At 43.2% G+C, this 19277-nt stretch overlaps 1 protein-coding gene across 1 annotated transcript; it reads right to left on the bottom strand.

Moving 5' to 3' along the window:
* Nucleotides 1-12440: 12440 nt before the first annotated feature.
* On the bottom strand, nt 12441-17795 carry LOC142586962 (uncharacterized). Its single transcript, XM_075697833.1, has 3 exons — nt 17720-17795; nt 15889-15976; nt 12441-14138 (listed from the first exon to the last, which is right to left on the bottom strand). The coding sequence occupies exons 2-3, from the start codon at nt 15959-15961 to the stop codon at nt 13510-13512; spliced, it is 702 nt and encodes a 233-aa protein (XP_075553948.1). The 5' UTR covers nt 15962-15976; nt 17720-17795; the 3' UTR covers nt 12441-13509.
* Between the last annotated feature and the right edge of the window lie 1482 nt (nt 17796-19277).

Here is a 19277-nt window from a genome sequence, read left to right as displayed (position 1 = left end):
CGTAACCTGCAAGTAAATATGCAAATATTGTCACGTGGTGGTGACGTTGAAGAACACAGTAGCAATACTGCGAACGACAAAATTAACTTTTATTGGGCGAACCTGTGCCCACAAAACAGGCTACAGATATAGCACAACAATAGCGGCGAACATGGTCGGCGATCGCCGAAAATCTGATCAACGGGTCAAGCGCGTCGGCTTTTATACATCAATCGTCGAATGTTCCAGACTAATCGTTCGGACCCGCGTGCCTTCCACAAAATTCTACACCATTCGCGTCAGGTGATGAAATCGGATGACATAAGGTTCCGCGACAACAGACAGCGAATAGAAGCATCGATGACTTTCCAGAAACTTCGGATACTTACAGGCGAGTCCCGCCCTGTGCGATAACACTTGTTAAGCGGCGAAACGTGGTCGCCCGATAAAGATAAGTACACGTGCCAATATGCAAGTAAAAGGCAGAGACTATGAATACGATTCATAAGATCTTTGCACGAATGTGTTTATTAGAACAGATATGTAGCCTACGTGCATGCGTATTGCTCAAATTCGCAAGAACATCAAATTATTAAGACCGTGTGAATGACCCTTCTATTATATTTCGTACAATATATCGCAAACGAACCCATGTTGCGGTTTATTCAGCGAGGCTTTTTCATGTACTTTCTTTCATAGTCGAGGGAGATTCGCAATAAAAGTACATATACCTCGTAAGACCTACATACGTTACAGGACATATTTGTGGTTCTATCTGACCTTGTCGAGAAATATGAAAGGCATATTCAGCGCTCCTTTCCTGTCTTCCATTTTTCGCAGTGTTCACACACTTGCACATTTGTTCATACTTTGGCGGCAATCAAAAATTTTTCCTGTGAGCTAGCCTCTCTCATTTGGTCATTCAGGGTACTGGACTTAAGTTGGAGGAAAAAAATCCCAAGGACAGCACCCAAGCAAGCATGCATGAAACGGCCACAAATGCAATTGCTCTATTCTAGAGTGAATGATCTGTACATGACGCCGCGACTCTGAACGGAGATTTCTTGGTGAATATGTTCATCGCTTATTGTCTACTTATTATACGTTGCCTTTTCTTGTCATATTTATCTCTGCTGGGGAAGAAGTACCAGCGCTGCGGACGCACTTCGCGACGGCTCTGCCTTTATGAATGTTTTACGAATGATTATCGAGTTAAATACCTGAAAACCGACCACCAACAGATAGAGCCAATCGACCCGAAGCCAGGGACACCGAGACCCGGGTTGAGCGACATTTTTCCGAGATTTTTTGAAACACAGCTAAGCTTAACTGGTCAAGCTAAGAAACACAGCTAAACTTAACGGCAACTAGGCCTATAGCGGACCCCTACCGGCCCCCTACAGGGCGGTAAACGGCGTCGCAGTGCAAACCAGAGGATCGGAAGCACTTCCGAAATGGAGGTAGACGAGGCAGAAGGCAGAATCCCTGAATACCAATTCGAGAGAAGAAAGAAATGATCCCGCAAGCCAAGCCGAGGACGGCAACGCGGATGGATTGTTCGAAGTTACGCACAAAAGAAAGGGCCACGCGAACGCTACCCAAGAGGCAGAGAAGCAAGGCACCCGCTGGAGAAGCCCGACATGCAAAGGCGGGAAGAGCATAGTGAACAAGATTTTACGTGCAAGCAAGGTGCGCAGGCTGCCTAGAGACGACAGCCAAAATATCAAGCCACAAGGCCCATCCGGAAACGTCTGCTAGGGAAAAAAAACACAACAGAAATCTAATGCGCAAAATCGCGGAACTAAGACGTGGAAGATCATCAAGCAGCTGCTCGACCCGTCGGGAATGAAGGCAGTGGCGAAAGCGGGAATGGCGAAGCTCAGACACAAGTACAAAGGAAACATCAGTGAAATGGGTGATGAAATCGTCAAGCTGTACCTTGAGAGACCTCCAGCCGTTGAACACCGGAACTACTCGGGCTCTCCCAATGATTACCTCGACAGAGATTTCTCCCAGCAAGAAATCAAGGCGTTCCTGCAGACCATCAAGACCAAGTCAGCTCCGGGTCCCGACAAAGTGACCAACAAGATGCTCTGGAACCTGGACGACCAGAAAACGAGCCGCTTTGCAGACTACATTAACGAGTGCTGGTGGTCCGACGCGATACCCGATGAATGGAAGAGGTCCGACGTGACCCTCATCCCCAAGCCGGGTAAATCCTTACAAATACACAACATGCGGCCGATCTCTCTCACTTCCCGCCTTGGCGAAGTGATGGAACACGCTTGCCTGAGTAGACTCAACGGCTTCCTGGAGTCAAACGACCTGTGCCACAGCAACACGATTGGCTTCAGAAGAGGGCTCTCTACCCAAGCCGCCATGATACAAGTCAAGCAGCAAGTCATAGACACCACGGGGCGGCGCTTGAGGGCAATACTTGGACTTGGTCTAAAGAAGGCCTTCGACTGGGTCAAGCATGCGGCCATCCTCGACAGTATCACGCAACTCAACCTGGGTGAACGAAAGAACGAATTATATCCGAAATTTCCTTAGTGGATAAACAGCCCGAATCAGACTGGACGAGGAGGAGAGTGCCCAGGTGGACGTGATCAGCGCTGGCACACTGCATTGGTCCGTCGTGTCACCGATGCTCTTCAACCTCGTCATGATCGGACTATCGGAAAAACTGGTGCTAATATAAGGCAATAATCACACCGTTTATGCAAACGACTTTGCAATTTGGACCATGAAGGACGCAAGCGAGGGCGATATGGAGAAGAAACTTCAAGGGACGGTGGAGGCAATCGAAAACCATCTGGAGGGCACCGGACCCGAATGCACGGCGGAGAAATCGGAACTGATGCTCTACCGCCCCAGGAGGCTAGGAAAACCGTGCAGAGACGCAGCGGAACTACACAAAAGGGGAATCAGATTAACCACTAGAAAAGGCATGCAGATACCCATGGCCCAAAAGAATAGAGTCCAGGGTCTCTGGATCAAAGCCAGGGGAACAAACACGGAAACAATAACACTCCTGGAAAAGAAAGTCACCGCGACCGTTCGGCTAATACAGAGAGTCTCCAAGAACAGGAGGGTCATTAAAGAAAGAAACGTCGTACGGTTCGTTCAGGCCTTCGTGATCAGACACGTTGCGTTGATTGTGGCATTCCTCCACTGGAACAAGGCTGAGAATGATAAGATCGACGCTCTCATTAGGAAGCATAAAGGAGAGCACTGCGTCCCCCCCAATACACTAGAAACGAGAAGTTACTACAACTCGGGGTACATATCATGTTGGAGGAAATCGCGGAAGCACAGAGGATACCGCAACTCGAAAGACTCTCCGGAACCAAGGCGGGCTGAGAGATCGTGGAAATGATCTGCATAAACTAGCACGGAATGAACAGCCCAAAGACGCAGATTCACCCAGACGTCCGAGACGCAATAAACACTGAGAATATCCCGAAGAACACGCACCCTGCACAAAATGTCGAGAGAAGAAAATTCCGCACGAAAACTATCCTCAAAAACCACGGCGCGCGAGAGGGAGTGCACTTCGTAGACGCCGCGTGGTACCCCCGAAACCGGGACGACAATGGTGATGTTGGCGCTGACAAAACTGGGCAAATGCCACTCAAGAATGGAGTAGTGTTGCGCACGTCATGGAGCAAATCAAAATAATTAGTTTTTAGTGTGCACTTTACAATTAGGTGCGCGTGCTTCGCTCCGAGCACCTGCTGATTGGTAATGTTTCTTAATATACAGTCGTGTTGCTCTGCAAATAATAGCACAATCACTACATACAGGACAGGTCACAGCAACATTCGCTGCAACAGGGCAATGACATACGTACGCGTATTAAAAAGATCATCAAAGTGTAGAATAAAAGACAGAAACATAGCTGCGGGAAGTAGAAAATATTGTCAGTAAAGTACTGACTACAGAAGTTCCTTAGTAACACTTGTCGCTGGTGATATAGGCAGTGTGACCTGAGAAAAGCAAAACACACAGATATTTGTAGGTTCACCAAGCGCCGACCTGACACAAGACAAGTAAGCTAGACGGGAGAGAATATTGAACACCGATTCAAAGCATAGAGCACACATTGAAATAAATGTTGTCTGCAGTTTCTCTCTACAAAAATGCACTCTTCCTAAGCCTGCAAGTACAAACCAACCAGACAAGCTTGTCTACATCTTTGTTTGCTACATCGGCTACATCGTTCTTTGGAGGTGACCTCACAGCAATTTTTTTCTTCGCACTGTGGCGACCCTGAAGCATTGACTGATGCGGTAACTTGCCGGACTGAATGAAAAGTGTACTGCGCGTGCTTCCTACAGGTATAATCCCGCAGACAGTGACCTCTATACTTTTTCCACCCGTGACAAGTAGTTCTTTTCGGTGCGAACAACAGCGTCTCATTGTCACGGATAACGCATTGTCCAGGGAATAGGAGCCGCAGCGCTGCATGCACAAATCCAATTGGCAGTACTTACTAAGCGCAGATGTCACGTTCCTCAATAATTTCGAAGCCTTCTAGGCCGAGCAAGCTTCACATGCGAAAGGCGCTTTAGACAGAAGAGAGACGCAATTTTATAGTGCGAGAAACAATATCTTATGGCAAAGGCTGCCGGCAATTGTTTTGTTTTCTTCGTTTTTCCACTGAATGCTCTTGAACTTTGCGAGGTCTGCGCGACAATCTTAGTGATAGGAACGTTTCCTGCAAGGGCGGTACTCAGATAGCGCACTGTCACATCCGCCGCAATTATAAAGGCGCTAGCAAGACTCCGCAGTGGGCTTAGCATTTCTATGCCACAATGGGAGGTCATACATACTGTAAGCAATCTTCTGTTCATGAACGTTCCTCCGAAATATTTGGGTCCTATAAACTACCTTAATTATTGTTCTGGAGAGGGGGAGGCTAGGACATTGTGAGACATTCCGAACGGGTGCATAAAAGTTTCGCGGTTGCAGCCATGCTTTGAAAAATTGCGCTCGACGCTTGCTAAACAAATGTGTTTTTGACAACAAAGGAAGGAGCGATAGAAATATATCGTTTTCATTAATTTAGGAATGTAACAAAGAAATATTAGTGATGACACATTAATATATAAGCTTAAATCACACAACGTGCTACGTAAAAGAATAGCAGCCCCTCTGCATTGTGAAAATGAAAGTTGCGGAATGCTCTCGGCAGGAAGGCGGCTATGGCATCGTTTGGCGTACGAAAAATTGATCTCAGATTACTTAATATACTAAGGGCAGGCGATCAGTTTGCTTACGGGCGGGCGTGTGTGTTTCGGCAGGGGGTGTTGGAGGAGTGCCCACACGGAGTATGGCGACCGCACAGCAACAGTGGCATGACGACTGGTTTCTTGTACGCACGAGACGAAACGTTAAAACCCATTCATTACAATAGAGACGGATGCCGAAACTGGTGCACTGGCAAGCTACGACGACCACGAAGGCGATGCAATGTGACATATCTTCTAAAAGAAGTAGCTTCCCAGGGCGAAGCATAGTGTATAAGCTTAGTATTCGCTCATTCCTTGCACATATTTGGCGCCTAATGGTAATTGGTTTTGGTTCTTGAAGTGAGGGAGGTTGGTTTGTAGCCCCGCACCAGAAGGATCTACAGTTTTGTTTAAGAAACCTCAACGGTGGCGAGATAGTAACCTGCCCACTTACCTGGTAATCCACGGAGGCAGACAGAAAATTTCGCATTAAACATTGTGGAATTGTTTTTGAGTAGTAGTTGTTCACAGTAAAGGCCTCATTGCTTTCGACATTGTTTCCCGCTGCCTCTTAAACCTTAGTGTAGTTCCGCACGAGACGATTTAGGTGCATCATCAATATTGGCACGTATGTTTTGTTTGTGCCGCCTACAGAGTATTCACGAAGATCACGATCAGGCACCCTCTATGGATCACCATGTTCTCAACAATGTGTACTGCAGGTACACAACGTATTTCCCCCTAGAACAAACATTGTATATAGCGGTCTTCCAACCGCACACAGGGATGCCATCGCTCTCAGTGCATGTGTCAAGTGGAAATTTTTGTACCAATTATCAAGCTCTACTTTTGCGCGTTAGAGCAGTCACCAGTGTGTCGAACTGCGAGGTACAGGTTGCTACAATATTAGGTCTTAGAATCTGTGTTCTTGGGGCACAGATAGATTGGTTCTCAGCGGGTAGACGCTTATATGGCTACCATCCATGCATTTTCTACACGTTTGTGTGGAATGGCCTATCAGTTTTAACAGACTAGCGCTGAAATTACATCACGCAGCCGTTGTGTACCATGCTTTATGACATAGCATGTATGTGCGCTTTAGAGATACCAGTGACATCACGATATATTATACATGAATAATGTACTATTTCATTGTTCGATCCAGCTGAATAAACGTTAAAATATTGCTGTCATTTGGGTGGTCAGAATGCAGGCACTTTTAAGGCGGCTTCCTGAGACTGATTATTTGAATTGCGAGCTAATTAGTGACGGGCATGGAGATCATTAATTTTTTTCGTCCTAAGCCGAGTTCAAGGAGATGGACTCATGAAGACACAATATTAGTCACTGATGTAAACGGTTTTTAACAGTTCAGACAATGAACGAACAGTTGGTGGAAGGAAGGGCAGTTCATAGCTTTTTCTCGGAAAAATAGATAACTGCGAATATTTTTGCGGAGGCAGTAGATAGCAAGGCTACACAGCGATAGCACAATGAGGTTTGGACAGTCAGCATGTCCAGAATTACGATGTCGCAGTGACAGTGCAACTGCCACTGTCGAACGTTTTCCATGGTTTTCCTACAGGATGACGTATTTTTTCATTCATTCTTTAAGAGAATAAAACGGCAATTGAACTTGAACCAAACAATCGCACATTTCATCTAAGCTAATTGTCAAAGTAAGCGAACACCTTATTAGGAGCAAGGGAATATATCAGCTTATACCCCAGATAGTGTTTCGAATTGTTCTGCTGGCACCAATAAGGTTGCTTGATGATGGTGGTACAATATTGCACCAAGTTTTCGTAGACCGCATGCCAACATGAAAACAATGACGCGGTGGCGTGACAAACACCCTTTATTGGCAATATAACGGCAATAGTGGCAGCAGCACTTGCGGCTGGAGGAATGCGGGCGTCAACGAGCTTTCTTACCTTTGCAGACCATCCAACGTTCACCCAACCATTCACCCAAGCGGCTTCACGTACCCGTCCTACCTGCACCGCCCAAGCTTGCGTTTGTGACCTGTTCAACGAATCTGGTCAATATGTGGCTACTGCGCGTGCGTGAGCAACGTAACCTGCGGACCATAGCCTACGACAGGGCTTTAAAAAGTGGTGCTGGCATCTGTCCTGCTTCATTTGGCTGCACCCCTTGCGGCTGGAGGAATGCGGGGGTAAGTGAGCTTTCTTACCTTTGCAGGTTGGTGGTGTTTTTTTTTTCTTTGCCACATATTCCATTACTAGATTGCCGGAACTGCTACTGCCAGTATTTTTACCTGTCTCAGTGATACCTTGTATCTCTTACGCTGCCAACTGTTGCTGAACTAGGTAAGAGAATTCAGCTGCTTGAGGCCTGGTCTGAAACCAAACTCGAAGAAGTAGTTGAAGAAGTGGTTGAGAAAACTAAACAGAGAATTTCATCAACTGAGCCTGAAATTTGTGCAATGAAGGCCGAAATCAGCAGCATGGTCTCAAGGGTCGGTATCCTGAATTCTCTTGTCGAGAAAGTGAAGTCAGAGAATGAGCGCCTAAGAACCCTTAATGAAACTCTGCAATCACAGAATGAAACCCTAACAGCAAAAGAGTCGAAAGTTGAGCAGTACTCTCGGCTAAACAACACTAATTTGAAGAACATCCCGTGTACACGTTGAGATGATTGCGCGGCAATTGTAAAAGCTGTAGGGGGAATATTGATGGTCGCATCACGGATAGTGACGCTTACATCGTTCATCGAGTTCCAGGGAAGCTTTGGGGGATCGCAAGCTCGCCCTGTTTATGTGCGCGACCACATGACGCTGGAAAAAAATTGCTGTTCCCTAAAGCGTTGAAGTTAAAGCGGGAACGTGGATGAATGTATCTGTGGACGAATAATTGCCATATCCAGACGAGAAAGTCGGCTGACCGTCGAGTATTCCGCATCAGAAAGGACACAGACCTTTCCGTGTTTAGACAGGTGACCTAGTTGATCTCTGGCAATCAACTATTGCAAGCTAAACTTCATAACACTTTAACATGTATTACGCGACAAAACGTCTTCAACGTTTCTTTCAAGGCCCAGTTTATCTGCTATCCACTTTAATGCACGCAGTCTCAGAAAACAATGTGACTATATACATGCTTACCTATCATCCCTTGACCACCACTTTTCCTTCACCTTTGTGTCTGAGACATGGCTGTCACATGACGATAAAAACTTATGCTGTTTACCACATTAATCACTAGAGTGCTGTCACCGACAATCAAACAGTCACGGTGGTTCTGCTATTGTTGTATCATCTTCTACAAAATACAAACGTTGGTTTGACCTCTCCCTCCTTGCTGAAAACACTGAATCTCTTAATATTGAAATTGATGACAAACATACACTATCTTATTCTGAGAAAAACCATCCTAACTTGCATATATCGCTCGCCATCACCGTCAGTATGAGAGTTCTGCTTTGTGCTATACGAAAGCCTAGACAAGATATCTTGCGAAAGAAAAAAAGCGTTGTTATTATGGGAGATATAAACATTAACCTTCTGGATGAATCCGATCATAACAAGGCTGAATACTCTAATTGCTTTGCATGCTTTGTTCATGAACAGCTGCTCTCAATGCCGACACGATGTTTCACAGCACGCTTATTGACCCTATTTAATCTAACTGCATATCATGTGATGAGTGCGTCCTAATACCACTCGACATTACAGACCACTATCCTATCTTTTGTCGCTTGTCTCATGCCTCACCAAGCGCTGAGCGTTCTTTCCCAAAGTCCTTGTTTAACAAAGTTCAATTCATATATTCCATTTCTTTTAAAAATCTGAATAAAATCTGATGAAATCTGATAAAATCTGAATCAACTGCTGAGCTAGGTTTCGTACGCTCTCATCCGTAATACAGCAATGTGTGCATGATGCAACAACTTATGTTCGATGTTACAAGAAATATCCAGCACCCAGTAACCCGTGCCTGGTTTGCTAGTGTGCATGCGCAAGAAAGAGAATATGTACAAAAAAAAACTAATCATTGCTTCAAACGGCAGAAGTGATATGCTCGCTATAAAAATGTCCTATACAATTGTTGAAAGATGCCAAAAAGAAGTACTATGAAAATAAATATAATGAAGCTCTAGGTATCACTAAACAGTGGAAGCTCATATACTCTTTTTTGAACAGAAACTCAAAAGACTCACCAATAAGTGAGATTTCAAGCTCTAGTGGTACGTATCGAAACCTATCAGAGATTGCAAACGAATTTATTAATTTGTTTCCGATAATAAGCACCTTCCTACCAGTCCTATAGCAACACCCCAGAGATAGCCGCGATCGTTCTTTTATATCCTGCCATTCCTGATGAAATATACAATGTCATACAGCAACTAAAGCTAACACGTGCAGGTCTTGATGAAATAAACCAGTGCACCTAAAACATGTTGCTGATATTGTTGCTGACCGATTTTCTTATGTAATTAACCTTATATTTAAATGCGGTGTGTTTCCATCTAAACTTAAGACAGCCAAAATAGTTGCGGTATTTAAAAAAGGTGATAGGGGGTTCATTTCTAACTATCGCCATATTGCTATATTATGCGTGTTCAACAAAATTATAGAAAAATGTTTTGGAAAGCGTCTAAGTATCTAAAAAATTTGACATTCTTTGCATCACGCAGTTTGGCTTTTGTGCAGGTTGCTCTATTAACCTTGCGCTTCTTTCAATCACTGATCAAATTAAGCACTGCTTTGACGAAGGTAAATATGCTGGAGTAGTGGTTATTGAGCTCACCAAAGCGTTTGATTGAATTCTTCATAATATTTTAATCACTAAATTAAATGCAATTTGTGTAGTAGGACCGGCGCTGGCTTTTGTTCACGATTATTTAACTCACAGACAACAGGCTGTTAACATTCCTAAACGCATTTCTAACCTCAAACTAATTGATAGGCGACTTCCTCAGGGGTCAATATTAGGCCATTACTCTTCACTATCTACACTAATGGCCTAACTGCCCATATTTGGCATTGTGATCCTTATCTCTATGCGGACGACACTACGACTCTAACTGCTGAGACATATAATAATAGGCTTACTTCTAAGCTCAAAATTTATGTGGAACATATTATTCGCTGGTGTCGTCGTAACTCTTTAGAAATTACCCCAGCAAAACATTCTTCCCTCCCCTCCATGCTAGTTCACCCCACTAAAAAGTAAGTAATAAATATTCCGACCATAGCTATCCATACTCCCGTTCTAGGCATTGCCGTTTGTTGGGGGTTGTCCTCGATTGCAACTTAAAGTACATTACCCATATTTCACATCTAAAGCAAAACATTGGATACGGTATTCGGATTCTTATAAATGCACGTCCATACTTTAGTCTGCTAAGCTTGCTTACTTTTATCATGCATTCATTCACAGTCACTTCACCTACTGCATTGCGACTTGGGGCAACACATATAGCTCTCATCTTGTTCCCTTACATTACGCCGAGAACCAGGCCACCCGCATTATTACTTTCCAGTCACCTCGATCTAGCGTATCTGCTCTTTCCAAGAGCATCGCATTCTCACAATTCATAAACTATTTCAATTCAACATGGCAATCCTTGTCTATAATTCCCCTCACTCAAACACTCCCCAAATAATTTTGAACAAGGATCAACTTGCTAATAATTATAAAAGTTGATTTTCATTAGCTAACAACTGCTTATTACCTAAAATCAGAACCACTTTTGGTAAATTCACTTCTGCATTCACAGCGATATCTTTCTGGAACTGTATTCCAACGGCCATAAAGCTGTCTCCTAGTATAGGCAGCGTTAAAAAGCAATTATTCACATATTCACTAAACTTGTGATTGCTGTGGTGTAATTTAACATGCTCTGTATGCTTCATTAGGTGTAAACCATTACATATTTGTAACATTTCACCATATCTCAGTCCACTTGTTTCATAGTGTCAGTACTTGTTAAAACTCTCCCTCTTGGCTGCATTTCACTCCCCCTTTTTTGTTTTGTTTTTAAATCGGTACAAGATGCAATTCTGTTAAGCCTAATGTCATGTTTTCAGTTTACTTGTTTTCTTGCATTAATACATGTTAACAATTCTATCTCTTTGCTTTATTTGCGTTAACCTGACTTGTTTTGTTACTTTTTATTTGTTAAAAACACAGTTCCGTATACTAATATATGATGTTTCAGTTCCTTTGGTGCTGTGCGTAATTATTTGTAGACAACTTTACAACTTTGCTGCATTTGATCTAACCTGATTTGTTTTGGTCTTTCTAATAAGAAAAAGAGGTCCCGTTACAGCCATGAGGTTTGGGGGCTCCTTCTGTATATCATGTTACTGTGCTTTTATATTCGTGAGTGAATATATAAAATCCTTCTTCTTAAAAAAATATCTTGGTGACGGCCCAAAGAAATTGACAGCGTCACCAAGTCAGCGTGATAACAGCGCAATCACGACAATGCGACGACGACGGTTAACCGATGGCGGCGTGAGCCCAACCACGTGACGACGGCGTGCAGTTGATGGCATAACAATGCCTGCAGGCCTGCACGACATCCACCGCTTCTTTATTGCAATACCATGCCCGAATTCGCTCTTTAGATTATGTAGTTGTGATGCACAATGTAAGTGTGTCTAAGGGAAGCTGTGGTAGAGCCGCGAAGGCGAGATGCACAGTTGGCATCGGCGATGGATGCGCCCCGTAACAGGTAGCAGAGAAACGAGACACAGAGTCAAGGATCTAAACTATCAAAGCTGTCAGATCCGAAAAGATCGCGTATGGTGAAACGTGCGCATAACACAGACAGTTGTCTTTCGGTGGCCATTATGGTGCAATACAAATCGTAACTCGGTTTTGTGGGAATAAGTGCCCCGAGCTGATAAAATACAGCTTCCGACATCTCCCCTCCCAACGAAAACGTGCAAGAGACCTTAATATATACCCGCCGTTGTTGCTCAGTGGCTATGGTGTTGGGCTGCTGAGCACGAGGTCGCGGGATCGAATCCCGGCCACGGCGGCCGCATTTCGATGGGGGCGAAATGCGAAAACACCCGTGTGCTTAGATTTAGATGCATGTTAAAGAACCCCAGGTGGTCAAAATTTCCGGAGTCCTCCACTACGGCGTGCCTCATAATGAGAAAGTGGTTTTGGCACGTAAAACCACAAATATTATTATTACCTTTATATATCGATTCGCTTAGGAGAACATATAATAGCTTGCTTTATAATTTTTATTTTTCAGATGATTCTAAACACCACGTTTTCTACACGCTACAAGTCAAGAGCGACTACATGTCCCCTGTGGCAAATACAAGATATGGTGTCCACGCACGAAGATTTTCGTGCGTTCACAGTGTGGTAGTGTTGGACCCTCTCCCGTCTGCGGTGCTTGCGCTATTGGATTAATTGCGCGCGGCGTTACTACTTCTCAGCTGAGGCATGTCTTCATCGAACAACACAGGATTCATGCTGAGGAGATTAAAGCTCAATCACGTTTCAAACACAGAGAGCACTGGTTTAGGCCGACGAAGTATTCCGTCTGCCCGACATTAAAGGGAGGTACAGTCACATGCCAGGCTGAGTGATATGGTGCATTTCAAGTCCTAAGTGGTTTTTGAACCTATAAACAAAACCTGCTTATAACTGGGGCCGTTTGAAGTTCAAAGCAAATATTACATGAACACGAAAATATGTCTTTTGCCTTCATTAGTGTCAGAGAATCGTGCTGATCATGCAGCTCTACGTCAAGCAACGCTCGTGTGCAAACATGCCCAGCTCTTTACATGTGGAATATTATTACACGTATGCTTAGAGAAGTCAGGAAAAAAACATTCTAGTTATTTTATATGTAAGCGCTGATAAAAGAATTACGTGAGTCCTACTGATCAGTCTATCGTTTTGCAAAGTTCATATGGAGAGAAGTAGTTCTAAATTACAGCCTTCAACTATATTTTTCATTTGGCATAGAGAAAGCTTTATTTGTCACTATTTTATGTTGGTTGCACAGGGAAAGTTCGGTTCATACATACGTAAAATATAGCACGACTTCCGCACTGAAAAAAATATGAGCAGTTAATTATATACTGATAATTTCGCACTGCTGGCCGCTCATCTGCAGCACGTCACGACAGTCAGCAATAGAAACGGCAGACATAGACCATGCTTCGAAACTATTACAAAGCCTGAAATTCGCTGGCTGTTCACATTGTTTATCCGACCGTCGCGAAGTTGCCGTAGATGTGAGCAGCCATGTGCGGCACCCCATGCGTTCCCTGGCGTTTCTAGTACACCGTTCATAGAGTTCACGCTTGAAATTCGGTATGCTCAAGGTACTCAGTTAAGCTGTCCTCTTGTGAAATGCTTTCTTCATGTGAATCAAACAAACCGAGTTGAACGTCATCGATGGCATTACGCAATTGTCCAAAAAAATACTTGTTCCAAACGCGTTGCGTCACTGAGGGCAGAAGTTTGTTCCAGAATGCAACCACAGCTCGTATGGCTTCCCCAGCACCCTCAACCGAAACGTAAGTCACTTCTGTGGCAACAGGAACGGGAGGATTTTCCAACCTAAGAGCGATTGTTTTTCCGGGTGGCTGTTCGAAAACAGCAAATTGCAGGGTAAAGCGCGATAACAGCGTGCCGAGTGTCAGTGTTCCCCCGCTTTCCCCGTGCCACCACCAATTCATTATCATCTCAATGGGACCATCGTGGACCAGGTCGACCTGAAATTTGCGTGTGCCATTGACGCAGTAAGGAAGCAGTGGTCCGTACTGGCGAAGGCGCTGAAGGCCCCGCAAGCTGCAGCACTCAACCTCTAAAATATCTGAGTATGAGCCGATGTTCTTCATGCTTTCATACTCTTCCTGCTTCGATAGCTGAGTGATAACAGTTCTCAGAGCACCATCCAAATCCAGGTCAGTAAAGACGCAGTCTGTGCAAAAAAAAAGAAAGACACCCGAACAAGAATTAGCACACAATAACAATGTTTTTGCGTTGATTGATACTGTTATGCTCGAATTACCCTTACGCTTTTTACAATGCTGAGATATTTGTATCGAGTGTCACGGAAAATAACTTCCTGAACACACCGTAGAAGTTGGTGTCAAACAAAAACATGTAGACTACCGATTTCAGCCATTCATGCTCTTGTGAGAAATGCAACAAGCGTGCAGGAACTGAACAGTAAATGCAACGTCAATTCCAAATTATTCTTTCTGTTTACCTTTAGTATGTAGTAGGCATACAGCAATAAAGAGCTTAAGGAAATGTCATCGATGAACTTGTGACTAACAGCGAACAACGCAGTACAATATCTTAGTCGAGTTAGTCTTTTTGTGAAAGAAAAATATATGTTAAGTTTAGTTGTAAAATAGATTGAAACGAATTGAATCAGATTAGACCGGCTAACGCGATAATACATTGACAGTCATGCAGAATTATCAAGGTCACTTCTATGGAACACAGTATACGCTCATTGCGTTCATCAAACATCAAATGACCGAATTTTTCGTCGGTCAATGGGTAATAGCGGAAGCGCTATTACCTACTAAACGCAGTGGGCTGATTCAGATGGGGCGTGCAAAGTACTCGACAGCAAAATAAATAAAACATTTTTTACAATCTCCCGCACATGCGTAACTTGGTGCTTACAAAAAGGTGGATGCGCTGATCTGTTCAGGATTGGCCAATTTTACTAAGCAAGAAACCGATCGAACGGACGGGCTGAATCCCTCACAAAGAAATGCACGAAATCTTCGATTCATTAAAGGAACTGAGAGCTGGAAACCTTACATTCGTTGCGTTTAGTGTGTTTACGTATCATTTAATCATTCATAGTGCAATTTGTGAACGAGCAAGGGTAGACGGTGGTCCATCTTTAAAGGTTATGGATAAGCTGATTTATTAACAGACTGTTGTCCTGCATACCAGCCATTGGGTAAGACGATGGCCAGAAGCAGCGATGGTCAGTAATGTCCAGCAATGATCAAAATGAAAGCTCCTCTTTAAAAATGAAATCGGCGGAATTATAATTTCTAACGGAAAAAAAAACGTTTCGGGCACTACACTGTACCGAGACATCGACAAACTTTTCGCACTCTTAAAATGTGTGTTTGTATCAAAAATGAAAAGCTGCATCACTTAAGTTTCTTAGGAGCTCCTTCGTTCCAGCGTTCCCGCTGAATTTTAAGCAGCAGGAAATTGATCGGTAACCTGCATTTCAGCAAAGTTGAAGAAGCGATATGCGCGGCCGATTATTGCTGATGACTTCATTCCATATATATTTTATTAGCAGCAGTGAAACTCAAGTTAAAGACAGTTCCGAACACGAAAATTTTACTTTCAATAGAATAAATTATTCCTTCAACTCCACAAGAAGCAAGTGCGGAACCTGAGGGAATTCATGCATATTAAAACAATTAGCAATGACTCTTTGAGATGTTCTCTGTACTCCAAAAAAGTAAGCTTGAAGTTTAATCACTTACATGAAGCAAGAAAAATGTGTCAGCGACTGCTGGATGACCTATGATATATATATATATATATATATATATGAATATTTCAAAATATAGACATTGCTTGAAGAAGAAACCTCTTCAGGGTGCCTATGTCCTAAACATGGTCACTAGAGTAACGACTGTCTATTCTTATTTATACCGCCAAGAAAGTCAAGTGCTGTTTACCTGTTTCGTTGGTTGCGGTAGCAGCAATTATTACCACGGAGAAGACCACAACAAAGCTGGCCACTGAATGCATAATGCCGTTTTCAACCTGCAACATTTTTTTATTCATGAAACATGGCTCTTAAATGCTGTACGAAGTAAAAGAGCTACAATTAGTGCAATTATGGCTTGTGACACAAAACAACACAAAGGATTAGATAAATTTTTAAGTATTGTGCTTAATAAGTTCAGATTTTTACAACGCTATAGGAAACAATTTTCCAACGCGTCGTTTTTGTGATATGGCTTTCTTGGGTGTCATAATAGCAGCGTAACGCGGCAAGAGTGAAATAAGCTTTCTATTGATTTTCACTGGTATAAATAAAATTATGACAAAGCTTTTCGTTACCTCAACTGTACTCATCACTAATTGCCATATCATGAAAATTGAACTGTCCTTGACATGAAGAAACGTTTACTGGGTTGGTCTTATGTAGAAACAATTCATTTTATCTGCAGAAACAACTTTTTATTGGGCTATTTTTGCTGAGTGACTGTTTACTGCATTGGTTTCCCAACAGACATATAATGGTGTTTACGCTCTAAGAATTGTTTTGCTTCACCCACTTTTACTTCTATGGTATATACAGTGTTCTCATTTCGCGTAAAATAAATTTGAAGCTTTAGCTATCTTGTTAAGAACATGACAGTTGCCGTACAAATGAATCGAAGCTTTTGTTTTATGTGGAGTCTTTTGGCGACCCAACTCGCTGCCACGAATCATTTTACTATCACCAGAAAAAAACATGAACTCTTGGGACTTTCTTTTTTTTATTTCGGAAGCTTTCCCAACAGCATAAACTAATAAATATGCAAATGTAGGCGGGTACTGGCGATATACATCAATAGTGCTCTATGATTGGTCTCATAGAGCCGAGAATCGTAGTCTGGTGGTCCTGCGGGATCAAGGCCCACTGTTTCCACGTAGCGCCGCCGTATCCGGTTTAGGCCAGAGCAGGTCCACAACAGCCGTTTGATTGTAGTACAGCAATATGGGAAAGTGTCCCCAAATGGTCAACGCATGTGCTGTGGCTAAGCGTAATTAAGTGACCGATTGGGTGAGTGCCGAACGCCCGCATCCTCAAGTTACTAATTGTTCTTGTCGTTAAACTGCGTGCTCAATCAATAAAGTTTTCTTACAATAAAGAAGACACTAAACCCCCTTCCTTTTTGTTTTTGAAGACACTATCAACAACTTGAGGCTGTTCCTATAATTACACTGGAACGCTCTCTATTCACGTTATACTTCAAATTTTCAGAACCAAGTTCAGACGGCCCATGAGGTTATCTTGAGCAAGTAACTATGTTTACGTGATTTTGAATATTCTTCTTAGACGAGGAAGAGTCCGACCGGTCGAAATTAGACTATTATATTCTTAGCGAGATACGGGCGAACAATATTGGCACGAGACGAGCTAGGACACACTACTTTTGTGCACAATAATGAGCAAGGTACACTTTATTTTAGCTATTACATACTATTTATGGGTTTTATAGATGCAATTTCAATTGTTTCTTAAGATTCTCGTTTGACAAAGAAAATGTTTGTTTTAAGTAAAACAATTGTATAGCAAGATAACAGCCAAATGCATACTTTCCTCGCCTGAGAAAACTATAGGAAAGAAAGAATTAAAGAAAATCTCACGATTCTAACAGTGATGCTGGATATAAAAGAAGTGTTTTCTCTAGGCCCTAAGGAAAGTAAATCAACATGGAAAAATTGAAAATCGGTGACAGAGAAAATGTCTCCATGAACGAACGGGTATTCAGCGAAATGGACTGGAGCACTCACCACTGGAATTCTCTCGCTAGCTTGGCGTTCCAGCTGCGGCCAGAGTATACTGTCCTCAGAGGCTAGCAAAACTCTTGTGAAGTTGCTTCTTATCTTTAGCGAGTGTTCATTTTGACAGACGTGCAACGGGTGCAAACTTTGCCTACGTCAAACGCTGCATTCCATCGTGTGACTCATGTGTAACAGAGATCCTTGCAGAAGGCGTCACTGTAACCAGGATGCCGCCGACCATCCCAACCGCAGACACAACAGTTTCGCATGCACTCAGTGCGTTTCGGTGGCTTCGTAAATATATAGTTGCAAAGACTCACCCATGCGCAGGCAACGCACAGTGCTGTTTTGGCTTTAAATTGTGTACTGCGCACAAGAAAACGTAATTGTGTTAGGACAACGGTGTATTCGCATTCATCACAGACAGCTATTGAACTCTTATAGAAATAGCCATGCTTTGATATGCCCAAATTGAAATGCCCGGGCCCCCTGCATAAGGGGTACGTTAAAGATCCCTTGATAGTGAAAATTTATCAGGAGTATGCCACTACAGCGTGCCTCATAATCAAATTGTGGTTTTGATACCTAAAACCCCTACCTTCGATTCAATATTCAAAAATGTCGAGAACTTCGTTTTTGGATACGAATCAGATATGACACACTAACTATTTGTATTCTCTTTCAAAGCATGAATGTTTGCACATCCTAAATAAAAGGGTTCATTTTGAAATGTTCAATTTTGATGTAAGATCGTGTGGAGATAAAGGCACTCTTTATAATGAGAGAACGCTTGAATGAGGAATATAATAGGGACATGTGCAATCTATATTGAATTCATTAACATGTGCTTGTGGTTTTATCATTAGTGATACCTGAAGGGAAGCTTACATTGGGGTAATCAAGACAATACTTGCTCATTCTGGCTGGACTGCACAGCTCATACGAAAACAGCTGGTACCGCTATATCATAACTCACATCCGGCGTGAGTTTGGTTTTAATTCAAAGCGAACACCGTGTTTTGCCCATTCACCCATCTTGACAGCCCGTGTTTGCTGGTCGGTGGTGGTCGCACTTTCGACACTGACACAGCGTTCGTGGATGAATGACAGCTATTGTGGCACATTTTCATGCACGTGCATTGGCGCTAAAGTGATACACGCCGTAGTAGGAGTGCTTTGGAAGAAACGTCTTTCTCTTACACGACCCACCTATCGCTGTGTGGCGGCGGCGGTAAAGGAGCATGGGAGTCGCCTTCCAAGCCTGTTTGCGTGCCGCTGGAGACAACACCCACACACACATGACGAATTTAGCTATATGTATAGCCCCTTGTACTACCACTGGGTGTGGTCTGGTTAACGACCCTCTTCTCAACTCAATGGCGCAACGCAATAGCGAATCTGCCGGGATATCCTTGTTGGAAGAAAAAACGTCTGCAAGCACGTTATTTAGTTTGCAAAGGGCACATCTTTCATCAAGGGTTCGGCTATTCTATTGCATTTACAAGTAGCGCTGATAATTTCTGTCCAGCCCCTTCTTTTTATTGCTGTTAGGCTTTTGGCTAACTGA

This window comes from Dermacentor variabilis, chromosome 7 (genome assembly GCF_050947875.1).
Source record: "Dermacentor variabilis isolate Ectoservices chromosome 7, ASM5094787v1, whole genome shotgun sequence".
NCBI classification, from domain to species: Eukaryota; Metazoa; Arthropoda; class Arachnida; order Ixodida; family Ixodidae; genus Dermacentor; species Dermacentor variabilis.
This window is presented reverse-complemented; position numbering and strand designations above follow the sequence as displayed.